The 13,859-nt window shown below is 37.1% G+C and overlaps 1 protein-coding gene across 1 annotated transcript in view; it reads left to right on the forward strand.

The window, feature by feature from the left end:
* LOC126278873 (dynein axonemal heavy chain 2) overlaps positions 1 to 13,859 on the forward strand; it is a 914,655-nt gene that overhangs the window by 305,158 nt on the left and 595,638 nt on the right. The window contains 1 exon segment of the mRNA XM_049979148.1: positions 4,258 to 4,369. Within this exon segment, the coding sequence (XP_049835105.1) occupies positions 4,258 to 4,369 (112 nt within the window).

Consider the following 13,859-nt stretch of genomic DNA (forward strand, 5'->3'; position numbering starts at 1 on the left):
TATTTTCGTTTTTACAGCAAATCCTGCACCATGGATACGTGGTTCTCCTGCATCCTTTCTCTTCCAGAAGATGGTGTACCCTGAACGTACCTCAATAATGTGTCCCTCACCTGAGAGTCGTGTCTTACTCAAGGCAGGAAAGCTTCTACACACATCTCATATCTAAACATGTCCTCTCTCCACTAAAACTCAAGACATAAAATGACAAAAAATTGGATGATATCTTTATTATTTGTTCTCGCCTTCCGGCGTAGCAAAATACATCTTTTGCGGGCGCTTTGCAGCGGTTATCCTTGGCTTTTCCTACGAACCAATACAACATGTAAGTGTGTGCATTTGCATGCATGTACTTACACATTGCTTTCTGATGTTGTTGTTGTTGTCTTCAGTCCTGAGACTGGTTTGATGCAGCTCTCCATGCTACTCTATCCTGTGCAAGCTTCTTCATCTCCCAGTACCTACTGCAACCAACATCCTTCTGAATCTGCTTAGTGTATTCATCTCTTGGTCTCCCTCTACGATTTTTACCCTCCACGCTGCCCTCCAATAATAAATTGGTGATCCCATGATGCCTCAGAACATGTCCTACCAACCGATCTCTTCTTCTGGTCAAGTTGTGCCACAAACTTATCTTCTCCATAATCCTATTCAATACTTCCTCATTAGTTATGTGATCTACCCATCTAATCTTCAGCATTCTTCTGTAGCACCACATTTTGAAAGCTTCTATTCTCTTCTTGTCCAAACTATTTATCGTCCATGTTTCACTTCCATACATGGCTACACTCCATACAAACACGTTCAGAAATGACTTCCTGACACTTAAATCTATACTCGATGTTAACAAATTTCTCTTCTTCAGAAACGATTTCCTTGCCATTGCCAGTCTACATTTTATATCCTCTCTACGTCGACCATCATCAGTTATATTGCTCCCCAAATAGCAAAACTCCTTTACTACTTTAAGTGTCTCATTTCCTAATCTAATTCCCTCAGCATCACCCGACTTAATTCAACTACATTCCATTATCCTCGTTTTGCTTTTGTTGATGTTCATCTTATATCTTCCTTTCAAGACAATGTCCATTCCATTCAACTGGTCTTCCAAGTCCTTCGCTGTCCCTGAGAGAATTACGATGTCATCGGTGAACCTCAAAGTTTTTATTTCTTCTCCATGGATTTTAATATCTACTCCAAACTTTTCTTTTGTTTCCTTCACTGCTTGATCAATATACGGATTGAATAACATTGGGGAGAGGCTGCAACCCTGTCTTACTCCCTTCCCAACCACTGCTTCCCTTTCATGTCCCTTGACCCTTTATAACTGCCATCTGGTTTCTGTACAAATTGTAAATAGCCTTTCGCTCCCTGTATTTTACCCCTGCCACCTTCAGAATTTGAAAGAGAGTATTCCAATCAACATTGTCAAAAGCTTTCTCTAAGTCTACAAATGCTAGAAACGTAGATTTGCCTTTCCTTAATCTTTCTTCTAAGATAAGTCATAAGGTCAGTATTGCCTCACGTGTTCCAGTATTTCTACGGGATCCAAACTGATCTTCACCGAGGTCAGCTTCTACTAGTTTTTCCATTCGTCTGTAAAGAATTCGTGTTAGTATTTTGCAGCTGTGGCTTATTAAACTGATTGTTCGGTAATTTTCACATCAGTCAACATCTGCTTTCTTTGGGATTGGAATTATTATATTCTTCTTGAAGTCTGAGGGTATTTCGCCTGTTTCATACATCTTGCTCACCAGATGGTAGAATTTTGTCAGGACTGGCTCTCCCAAGGCCGTCAGTAGTTCCAATGGAATGTTGTCTACTCCGGGGACCTTGTTTCGACTCAGGTCTTTCAGTGTTCTGTCAAACTCTTCACGCAGTATCGTATCTCCCATTTCATCTTCATCTACATCCTCTTCCACTTCCATAATATTGTCCTGAAGTACATCGCCCTTGTATAGACCCTCTATATACTCCTTCCACCTCTCTGCTTTCCCTTCTTTGCTTAGAACTGGGTTTCTATCTGAGAGTAAACACAAATTTGGAAATGAAAGTACAGTGCTAATATCTTTTTTTTATACTTGAGTGATGCTCAACACTTGCTACACATACTGTTGTGTATTTTGCACCTGATATTTTGCCTTAGCATAACTTGTTTTCCTCTCCCTCATCACACAGATAGTATAACACATTACCAACATTCGCCATAAAGACAATGTATTTTCAAAGGACGGGACTGTCCAGAGAACTACGTAAAATGACCATTACATTTTTCAATCTGCAGCCAACAATGAGCAACTGACTGCAATCAAGAAATCACAGATAAAACGCATTCCAAGGCTTCAAGCTTGAAAATAGTAAAGGGAGATCAAGCACAAGTATGGTGCATTTAATTCTGGGCAACAATAATGAATTAAAAATCTGCAAGGAAATGGAGTAGTGACAGCAGCAGGTGAACTGCATGAACTAAGTGCAGTGCAAATTCTGGGAAGAATTTGGATTGACTAATTAAAACAGCACAAGTTGATTACTTTTTTAATGGTTTGTTAGTGCTATGATGTGCAATGTTATTTGAAAGTTAACAGTCACAGACATTATGTATAAGAACATATAGTTATGGTTAAATAAGGAATAAATGTTCATGTGATGGCAGAGGAAAAGAAAGCCTACATAATTTATTGGTAGGATACCCTTAGTCCTTTCTCAGAAAGCACTGCTTTATTTAAACCCCAGGTTGAAAAATGGCAAAATACGCAGCAGTATGGAAACTGAGGAAACTGTTAGTTTAGTAATAATAAATTTACTAAAAAGTTTAACCACGAAATGTAAAGCACTGTGATCTACTGTACGATTAATCAACTTATATCTTCACCACTTTGGTGTTTTGGGTGGATCTTCAGTGTGTTGCTGCCTCCAACTAGCATACTCACATAATACACAAGTTACAATAATTCTTTTGCCACGAATATGATGTTTCTCATTATTTTATTGGAAAGAATCAGACAGTTAACAAGGGGGTTTTCCAGTGATTCTCAATTTGCTGGTTCCCAGAAACGTCATATATACGTATAGGCTTGAAATGAATGCAAATATGGCACCTCACAACTCTGTACTGAAGTGAGGCGGTGTGTATGGGACGTAGGTGGCATTGTGCCATCTCATTGGTCAATGCTCAGACACACACTCGGAATATCTGACGTGCTAGATATTGCTCTGCACATTTGGAAAGACTCTCGAATGTGCTATTCCTTGCTACGATGTCAGATACTTGGCTTGCTCAATGCTCAACTTTCAGTTGCATGGTCCGTGTTCTGACGGCTTAAAGTTATTGGTATATTTTAAAAACCCCACTGCAGATGCAGCATTGATGTGTGATAAGGCTGTAAGGAAGATACTTTTTAACATGCAATTGGTGATGGATGTCAAAGTGGAGGTGCTGTTGAGGTTGGGGATGCATTATAAAAACAGGTGTGTTTGTGGATATCGACATTGAGGAAGGTGGCTTGATGAATTGAGAAGTTCCAGATAAAGAGTATTTGGGATAGCTGTCACAGTTATGCAGGAAAGAACAAAGGTTTTCCATGCCATGAGTCCAGATCATGAAAATGTCATTATTAAATGGGAACCAGACAATGAATTCTAGATGCTGACTGGATGGGAATGATTCCTCTCTGTGGCCCTTAAGTAAGTTTTCTCCATCATGAGAGAAAACATGATAATATACTTTTGCAAGCTACTTCTAATCCAGTTTCTTATTACGTCATTTGAGCAAGAAGGTACCTTATCATCAAAAGTGAACAAAGCCTCTATCATTCATCACAATTTCATACGGAAATTATATATCTAAGTTAGGTATTACAGGCATCTCTATAAAATACTCTTTTTAACTATTATGAGGGCAAATGTCGATGAACCAATTCCATAATAAAATAAAAGTGCAGTTGTTAATAAATCAGCGGTATGTAGCATTATCAAAGAATCGCTATCATCCATTGAGTTCTGCTGCATATATTTCATAAATATTGTATGATTTAATGTGTATCAATGTTTTAAATGTATTCCTGATGTACTTCCACGACTTGTGATAGAAGTCTGAAATATATTATCGTTAAATATCAGAATTTTATGGATTATTGAATTCTATCCATTGTCCCTTCTGTACTTTGCCCATGGACCATAGTGAAATACAGAACTGCCCGAGGGCTTTTCTCCATAACTGTTATTGTCTAATACATGATAATTAATTTCTTTTCTCTGCAGATTTGTGGAGGCATTTGCAAAAGAAGTGGATTATTGGGAACGTACACTTTCCTTAATCATGGAGACTTTGGAACTAGTTTTGCTTGTTCAGAGGCAGTGGCTTTATTTGGAGGTAAGTAATTATATTTATCACTCTTCAATAGCAGGTTGCCAAAACATGAGAAGTACTAATTCAAACATATATTTTTATGGGATATCAGCCTCTGTGTTGAGTCTGGAAAACTGTGGCTTTCTGTCCTGTTGCAACTTGTCAGGATGTGTCAGATGTGTTGGCTCTTGTCTCACTCAGGTCACCACATTTCTTAATGGTCAATTACACAACCCTGGTAATGACTTTCACCAACTGTCCAAGAGAAATAAAGCATACTTTGGATATGCTATAAGGCAGACTTTGCGCTACGTTCAGTGCTACTGCAAACAGTTTAGTATTAGGAAGGAATGAGTTGATTCCATCTGACTTCGGCTGATTCCTCTACTAACATTTTCTAACTGAGCTCTCATATGCTACTCATCATCCCAAGTTACAGAACCATTCTCCTATATCTCTGTCTGGTGTGGATAAAGCTTCAGTCCTTACACAAGCTGGAATTTTCTACTAACAAGGAGGCTAAATAAGTGTTCTATGATTCTAGGATTACTGCAGTCCCAAAAGGAGATCTTTCCCAGATTAAATGTTTAAATTATAATTTAAACTTCCACGACTATATATCAATTTGTACTGATTGATCTAAGACAGATTTGCCCCAATTTTGTTCTCAAAATTCTGTTACTTAATGACTTCAGTGTCTGATTTGGGCACACTCTAATGGCTTGGATGATGATTTAAGTGTGAAGTAGATTTACTAACTCCCACTTCTTTTCCCAGATGACTTTCTTGAGATGCTTGGCCGACCTTCCTTGCTGTTTAGCCTGCTGCTGCAAACTCTCTTTCACTTCTTCTCTGAAGTATACTGCTAGGTATAGGAATTTCCTAAGACTCTTTCTATTTTTAAAAATTTGTAGTCGTACAAAGTTTCGTTTTTGTTAACTAACGATGTGTATTTAAACTTCAGACATATTACAAAACCCACCCTTCACATTGAATATTTACTGTTTAGTAAGTCTCTCGTGTCATCAAACATCGAAAACAAACTAATTTACATATAAGAGAAATTTGGTTTAAAAACCATGTCCATTATCAACATGAATCAGAATACATGTCCTCCCTTCAACAAGGCTAAGACAAAAGTTTTTCTCAAGAGTACCTTCTCAACTGTTTTTGTTATTATAACAATGGTCGCTGACACAATTAGCACAGAGTAACATAGAAACTCCATGGTTCTTTTGTACACTTTCACTAAACCTTCCATGGATCACCTGACAAATATTTATCGTTGCCATTCGACCCCCTCGTCTACGTTCTTCTTGCAACTGAATTTCAAACCTGCACACACAAACATATGACGCACAGTAGGTAGGATTGTATCATCCCACAATCACTTCTAAAATATCATGTGTTCGAGATAGTAGAAGGCCGAGAATTTATAGAATTTACGCAGAAATTCTCGAAACACTACAACACATACAAAATTGAATCCACCTGTACAGAAGAGAGACTTGCAATTCCTTTTTTAAAATGTTAGACTAACTTATTCAACTCCTCTGCATAGAACTTCTTCTCATGAGAACTGAACCTATTGAAACCAACAGTCTTCTTTCATCATATTCAAACCATTGTCCACCAAGCCATTGTTTCAAGTGGAAGGAGAGTTGATGAGTCACTGGTTCTCAGTTTGGCAAACAGTTCACAGCACTCATCACTTATAGTTGAACCATATTTTGTGAAATAGCAGTAATAGAACCACGTTCGATGAAATCAAGCTAAAGAACCCACTTTTCACTCCAGTAAATGTTAACCAATATTTTTTGAATTAAACAGGAGATGATTTAATTTTTTTCTCTCCTGGCATAATTTAGTGGTACCCTCACATTGACTGTTTTCTTGATTTTGTGTGGTTAAGGATTTCCATGTCTTGTCACCCACAAAAACACGGGATAACAAATCACTTCCCGGTTGTCAATAGCAATCTGGAATTTTTCATCTGAATTTTTTTATTTATTTATTTTACAGCCTTTGTTCTTTGTCTTGGTAGGCAAGCAGTTTTGGTGCCTACATTCTCTCAGTTTGTGATATCAAAGATTTTTCGTGACAGTTGTATAAATAGTGGTATATCCAGTATGGGGTATTCATCATCACAGTTTGTGATCCACTTGTATTATTTCATCAGCCTGGATACGGGGCCCACCACTCCATTATTCATTAAGCACATTTGAATGGTCAATTCTAAAGATGCAACACCACTGTCTAATCTTTCCTTCATTCAGTGCTGTAAGCTCATAAACTGGGCACAACTACTGATAAATTTGAGCACTTGTGGACTCTTGTGCACACAAAAATTAAATTACAACACGCAATTTTCAACTATTAGATGCAATGATTTTTGAAGCAGTTATTGTTTGCCATAAGTCAGACAACTATTGAATAAAAAAACTAACTTCTCTGATGTTGTAAACCAACAACAGTTCTGGCTGCATTCATTCATCTATCTGAAGGGCTGGTAACATTTAAGTATGAGCAAATAGTCCTTACTTTTTGAATGTGTCTTGTACTACTGTACAGTGCTACTGCATACAGTTTGGCATTGGATAAAAATGGGTTATTTCTATCTTTCACTGATTCCTCCACTAACTAGCAACAGTGACATCTCATTGGATCTAAATCTCTTAATTTCACCACTGTTTATGATAAATCTTGCAATTGTGTACAACAGCAGGTTATGGTACCATTCAAAACCAGTCAGTCACTATCTTCTTGAGTCTACAATACATGTTGTTGTTGTGGTCTTCAGTCCTGAGACTGGTTTGATGCAAATCTCCATGCTACTCTATCCTGTGCAAGCTTCTTCATCTACCAGTACCCACTGCAACCTACATCCTTCTGGATCTGCTTAGTGTATTCATCTCTTGGTCTCCCTCTACGATTTTTACCCTCCACAGTGCCCTCCAATTCTAAATTTGTGATCCTTTGATGCCTCAAAACATGTCCTACCAACCGATCCCTTCTTCTGGTCAAGTTGTGCCACAAACTTCTCTTCTCCCCAATCCTATTCAATACTTCCTCATTAGTTATGTGATCTACCCATCTAATCTTCAGCATTTTTCTGTAGCACCACATTTCGAAAGCTTCTATTCTCTTCTTGTCCAAACAATTTATCATCCATGTTTCACTTCCATACGTAGCTACACTCTATACAAATACTTTGAGAAGTGACTCCTGACACTTAAATCTATACTCAATGTTAACAAATTTCTCTTCTTCAGAAACGCTTTCCTTGCCATTGCCAGTCTACATTTTATATCCTCTCTACGTCGACCATCATCAGTTATATTGCTCCCCAAATAGCAAAACTCCTTTACTACTTTAAGTGTCTCATTTCCTAATCCAGTTCCCTCAGCATCACCCGACTTAATTCGACTACATTCCATTATCCTCGTTTTGCTTTTGTTGATGTTCATCTTATATCCTCCTTTCAAGACACTATCCATACCGTTCAATTGCTCTTCCAAGTCCTTTGCTGTCTCTGACAGAATTACGATGTTACGATGTCATCGGCAAACCTCAAAGTTTTTATTTCTTCTCCATGGATTTTAATACCTACTCCAAATTTTTCTTTTGTTTCCCTCACTGCTTGCTCAATATACAGATTGAATAACATCAGGGAGAGGCTACAACCCTGTCTCACTCCCGTCCCAACCACTGCTTCCCTTTCATGTCCCTTGACTCTTATAACTGCCATCTGTTTTCTGTAAAAATTGTAAATAGCCTTTCTCTCCATGTATTTTATCCCTGACACCTTCAGAATTTGAAAAAGAGTATTCCATTCAACATTCTCAAAAGCTTTCTCTAAGTCTACAAATGCTAGAAACGTAGGTTTGCCCTTCCTTAATCTAGCTTCTAAGATAAGTCGTAGGGTCAGTATTGCCTCACGTGTTCCAACATTTCTACGGAATCCAAACTGATCTTCCCCGAGGCCGGCTTCTACTAGTTTTTCCATTCGTTTGTAAAGAATTCGCGTTAGTATTTTGCAGCTGTGACTTATTAAACTGATAGTTCGGTAATTTTCAAATCTGTCAACACCTGCTTTCTTTGGGATTGGAATTATTATATTCTTCTTGAAGTCTGAGGGTATTTCGCCAGTCTCATACATCTTGCTCACCAAATGGTAGAGTTTTGTCAGGACTGGCTCTCCCAAGGCCATCAGTAGTTCCAATGGAATGTTGTCTACTCCGGGGGCCTTGTTTCGCTCAGGTCTTTCAGTGCTCTGTCAAACTCTTCACGCAGTATCGTATCTCCCATTTCATCTTCATTTACATCATATTCCATTTCCATAATATTGTACTCAAGTACACTGCCCTTGTATAGACCCTCTATATACTCCTTCCACCTTTCTGCTTTCCCTTCTTTGCTTAGAACTGGGTTTCCATCTGAGCTCTTGATGTTCATACAAGTGGTTCTCTTACCTCCAAAGGTCTCTTTAATTTCCTGTAGGCAGTATCTGTCTTACCCCTAGTGAGATAAGCCTCTACATCCTTACATTTGTCCTCTAGCCATCCCTGCTTAGCCATTTTGCATTTCCTGTCGATCTCATTTTTGAGACGTCTGTATTCTTTTTTTCCTGCTTCATTTACTGCATTTTTATATTTTCTCCTTTCATCAATTAAATTCAATATTTCTTCTGTTACCCAAGGATTTCTACTAGCCCTCGTCTTTTTACCTACTTGATCCTCTGCTGCCTTCACTACTTCATCCCTCAAAGCTACCCATTCTTCTTCTACTGTATTTCTTTTCCCCATTCCTGTCAGTTGCTCCCTTATGCTCTCCCTGAAACACTGTACAACTTCTGGTTCTTTTAGTTTATCCAGGTTCCATCCCCTTAAATTCCACCTTTTTGCAGTTTCTTCAGTTTTAATCTACAGGTCATAACCAATAGATTGTGGTCAGAGGCCACATCTGCCCCTGGAAATGTCTTATAATTTAAAACCTGGTTCCTAAATCTCTTTCTTACCATTATATAATTTATCTGAAACCTGTCAGTATCTCCAGGCTTCTTCCATGTATACAGCCTTCTTTTATGATTCTTGAACCAAGTGTTAGCTATGATTAAGTTGTGCTCTGTGCAAAAATCTACCAGGCAGCTTCCTCTTTCATTTCTTTTCCCCAGTCCATGTTCACCTACTATGTTTCGTTCTCTCCCTTTTCCTACTACTGAATTCCAGTCATCCATGACTAAAATACATAAAACATATGAAAGATGAATTAATTGTGATTACAAAATCATAAAAATTAATAAATAATTGCAAAGTCACCATTTTTTGCAAATAGTAGTGATGCTGAGTTGCAGACAAGCACAACAGAGAGACTGTGAAACCAAGCTTTCAGTGGGATAGGCCTTCCCCAGAACCAACAAAACATTCAGACACACACACACACACACACACACACACACACACACACACACACACTAGTCTGGCCTTGGCAGCCAGAGACCGTGGTCATGTGTGTGTGAGTTGCTTTTGTGTGCATGTCTGTGTGTGTGTGTGTGTGTTTTTGTATATCCTAATGTAGACCTGTTTGGGTTAAAGCTATGTGTAACAGTCTTTTTGTTGCTTGTATCTATGACTCAGCATCTCTACTGCATGGTGAGTAGCAACTTTCCCTTTCATAATATTGTCATTATTTCATCCTGGATTTTCCACTGTTCATTTTTTTCCTAATATATTTACTCATCTTTTGTACCAGAATACATTTCTACTTTCTCTGTGTAAGCCAAAGTTCATGATAATCAGTCATGCAGGCCATAATGGTAAGGTCCATGGCTCATTTGGGGGGGGTGTTATGTTCAGTGCCCATTACTGTAAACTATTTATAACTACCGCTGTCTTGACAAAAGTACTTCACTTTATCATTATCTAGGGATCTGTTTCCTCTTTTTGTACATCTGTATTGCCTGTTTCTTTTGGTTTATCATTCTAATTAGCTTCAAAATTCAAAAACTTGAGGCTAGCTGTTGCTTTTTCTGATTTTTTTCATCTGACTTCATTTTCTTTGCCATACAAATCACTTACTTCAATATCATCACAGAACAATGATTCATATGTGCTTTCCCATCCACTTTCAGTCCTGTGTTAATTATCAGTGTCTATAGCAATTAAACAATTTTCATTCCATTAATTATAGTACAAACTTTTTTGCAGCACAGCTAACTTCCTCCAGTCATCTTTGTTTTGGGATACTACTTTCTGGTACACCTACAAGTAACACTAGAATTCCTTTGGACTTAACAGATGTACCTATTCAAAGTCCTAAGGAATTTCAGAATTTTTGTTGTGTATCAGAATCCATTTCTTAGATCCATCTCAATGAATTCAGAAACTCTTACATGAGCAAGACTGCTACTGTCATATCATAGGATTCATGTCAGGTTTCAGAATAACTGCATAATTTTTGCCAGCAGCAGCTATCAGAACTTGGACAACTTATTTGATCAGAATTTTAGTTCCCACTCCTGCGTATTCAGTATCATTTATATCTTCCACCATTCCCTACCTCTCTTTCTATCTCACATAAAAACCTGTTTATTTTGTGTTGCATCTTTCACCTGCTTTAAAATTTCTGAAAACTAATTTCTGTTAACTACTATTTTATACTGTAATTCCAAACACTGTTCACTGCTGGCTTCCGTTGTGTATTTTAACACTTCTATACTCTGCGAATGCCACCATCATGCACTGACCCTACATTTCCATATACCTAAGATTTACAATTCTAAAGTAATTCCCCTTTCGCCAGCTGCCCAAGCAGGGAATTTTGAGATAATCTCTTCTTTTAAGTTTAGGCTATCCATATGACACTACCTATTTAATGTTGCCACACTTTTCTACGACATTATTTAGAACCTTGGGAGAACAAACTATGATAAAACTGTTCCACCTGCTATGCAAGATTTATTAGAAAGGAAAACTACCATCAAACTTCAAGAAGAATGTAATAATCCCAATTCCAAAAGAGGGCAAGTGGATGCAGGTGTGAATATAGCTGAAGCATCATTTCAGTAAGTCATAGCTGAAAATACTGATGTGAATTATTCACGGTGGCTTATGACATTGGAAATCAATTTGGATTCCTCAGAAATGTTGGAAATGTTGGAAGACATGAGGGAATGCTGACCTCATGACTTATTTTAGAAGACAGACTGCAGAAAGGCAAACCTACATTTATAGCAAGTGCAGATTTACAGAAATATTCTCACAGTGTTGAGTAGAATACATTATATGAAATCTTTAAGGTACCAGATATAAAGTACAACTAGTGAAAAGTTATGTACAATTTATAAAGAAACTACACAGTAGTTATGAGTTAAAGGACATGAAAGACAAGAAGTGGATCAGAAAGAAGTGAGATATGTTTACATTTTATCCCCAATGTTATTCAGTTATTTTTCCCATGTGGAAGTTTCTTTCTATTTTATTTAAATTATTTAACAGTTACATTGCAGACCCATACACATTCGCTGATACACTTACACTTGGAATAATGACCTGAAACCTAAAGATCAAGCAGACACAGCAAACCCAGCTAAATACCGCCCCATAACATGCCTACCAACAATATACAAAATATTAACTTCAGTCATTACACAGAAATTAATGACACATACAACACAGAACAAAATTATAAATGAAGAACAAAAAGTCTCTTGCAAAGGAGCACGAGGATGTAAAGAGCAACTGATAATAGATGCAGAGGTAACATATCAAGCTAAAACTAAATAAAGGTTGCTACACTACACATACATTGATTACCGAAAAGCTTTTGATAGTGTACCCCACTCATGGTTACTATAAATATTGGAAATATACAAAGTAGATCCTAAATTGATACAGTTCCTAAACATAGTAATGAAAAATTGGAAAACCACACTTAATATCCAAACAAATTCAAATAATATCACATCACAGCCAATACAGATTAAGTGTGGAATATACCAAGGAGACTCATTAAGTCCTTTCTGGTTCTGCCTTGGTCTGAACCCACTATCCAACATGCTAAATAATACATATTATGGCTACAATATTACTGGAACATACCCACACAAAATCACACATTTGCTATACATGGATGATCTAAAACTACTGGCAGCAACAAATCAACAACTCAACCAATTACTAAAGATAACAGAAGTATTCAGCAATGATATAAATGTGGCTTTTGGAATAGAAAAATGTAAGAAAAATAGCATAGTCAAGGGAAAACACACTAAACAAGAAGATTACATATTGGATAACCACAGCGACTGCATAGAAGCGATGGAAAAAACAGATACCTATAAATATCTATGATACAGACAAAAATAGGAATACATAATACAAATATTAAAGAAGAACTAAAAGAAATATATAGACAAAGACTAACAAAAATACTGAAAACAGAATTGACAGCAAGAAACAGAACAAAAGCTATAAATACTTATGTTATACCAATATTTACCTACTCATTTGGAGTAGTGAAATGGAGTAACACAGACCTAGAAGCACTCAATACACTTACACGATCACAATGCCACAAATATAGAATACATCACATACATTCAGCAACAGAAAGATTCACATTAAGCAGAAAGGAAGGAGGAAGGGGATTTATCGACACAAAAAACCTACATTATGGACAGGTAGACTATTTAAGAAAATTCTTTCTAGAACAAGCAGAAACTAGCAAAATACACAAAGCAACCACTCATATAAATACATTGGCTACACCACTGCAATTTCATAACCACTTCTACAACCCTTTAGATCACATAACATCAACAGATATGAAGAAAGTAAATTGGAAAAAGAAAACACTACATGGCAAGCACCCGCATCATCTAACACAGCCACACATCGATCAAGACGCATCCAACACATGGCTAAGAAAAGGCAATATATACAGTGAGACAGAAGGATTCATGATTGCAACACAGGATCAAACAATAAACACCAGATATTACAGCAAGCATATGATTAAAGATCCCAATACCACAACAGATAAATGCAGACTTTGCAAACAACAAATAGAAGCAGTAGATCACATCACAAGCGGATGTACAATACTAGCAAATACAGAATACCCCAGAAGACATGACAATGTAGCAAAACTAATACATCAACAACTTGCCATACAACATAAACTAATAAAACAACACGTTCCCACATACAAGTATGCACCACAAAATGTACTGGAGAATGATGAATACAAATTATACTGGAACAGAACCATTATAACAGATAAAACAACACCACATAACAAACCTGACATCATACTCACCAATAAAAAGAAGAAATTAACACAACTAATCGAAATATCCATACCCAATACAACAAATATACAAAAGAAAACAGGAGAAAAAATTGAAAAATACATCCAACTGGCTGAGGAAGTCAAGGATATGTGGCATCAGGATAAAGTTGACATTATACCAATTATACTATCAACTACAGGAGTCATACCACACAATATCCAC

Source organism: Schistocerca gregaria, chromosome 6, assembly GCF_023897955.1.
Source record: "Schistocerca gregaria isolate iqSchGreg1 chromosome 6, iqSchGreg1.2, whole genome shotgun sequence".
Taxonomy (NCBI): Eukaryota; Metazoa; Arthropoda; class Insecta; order Orthoptera; family Acrididae; genus Schistocerca; species Schistocerca gregaria.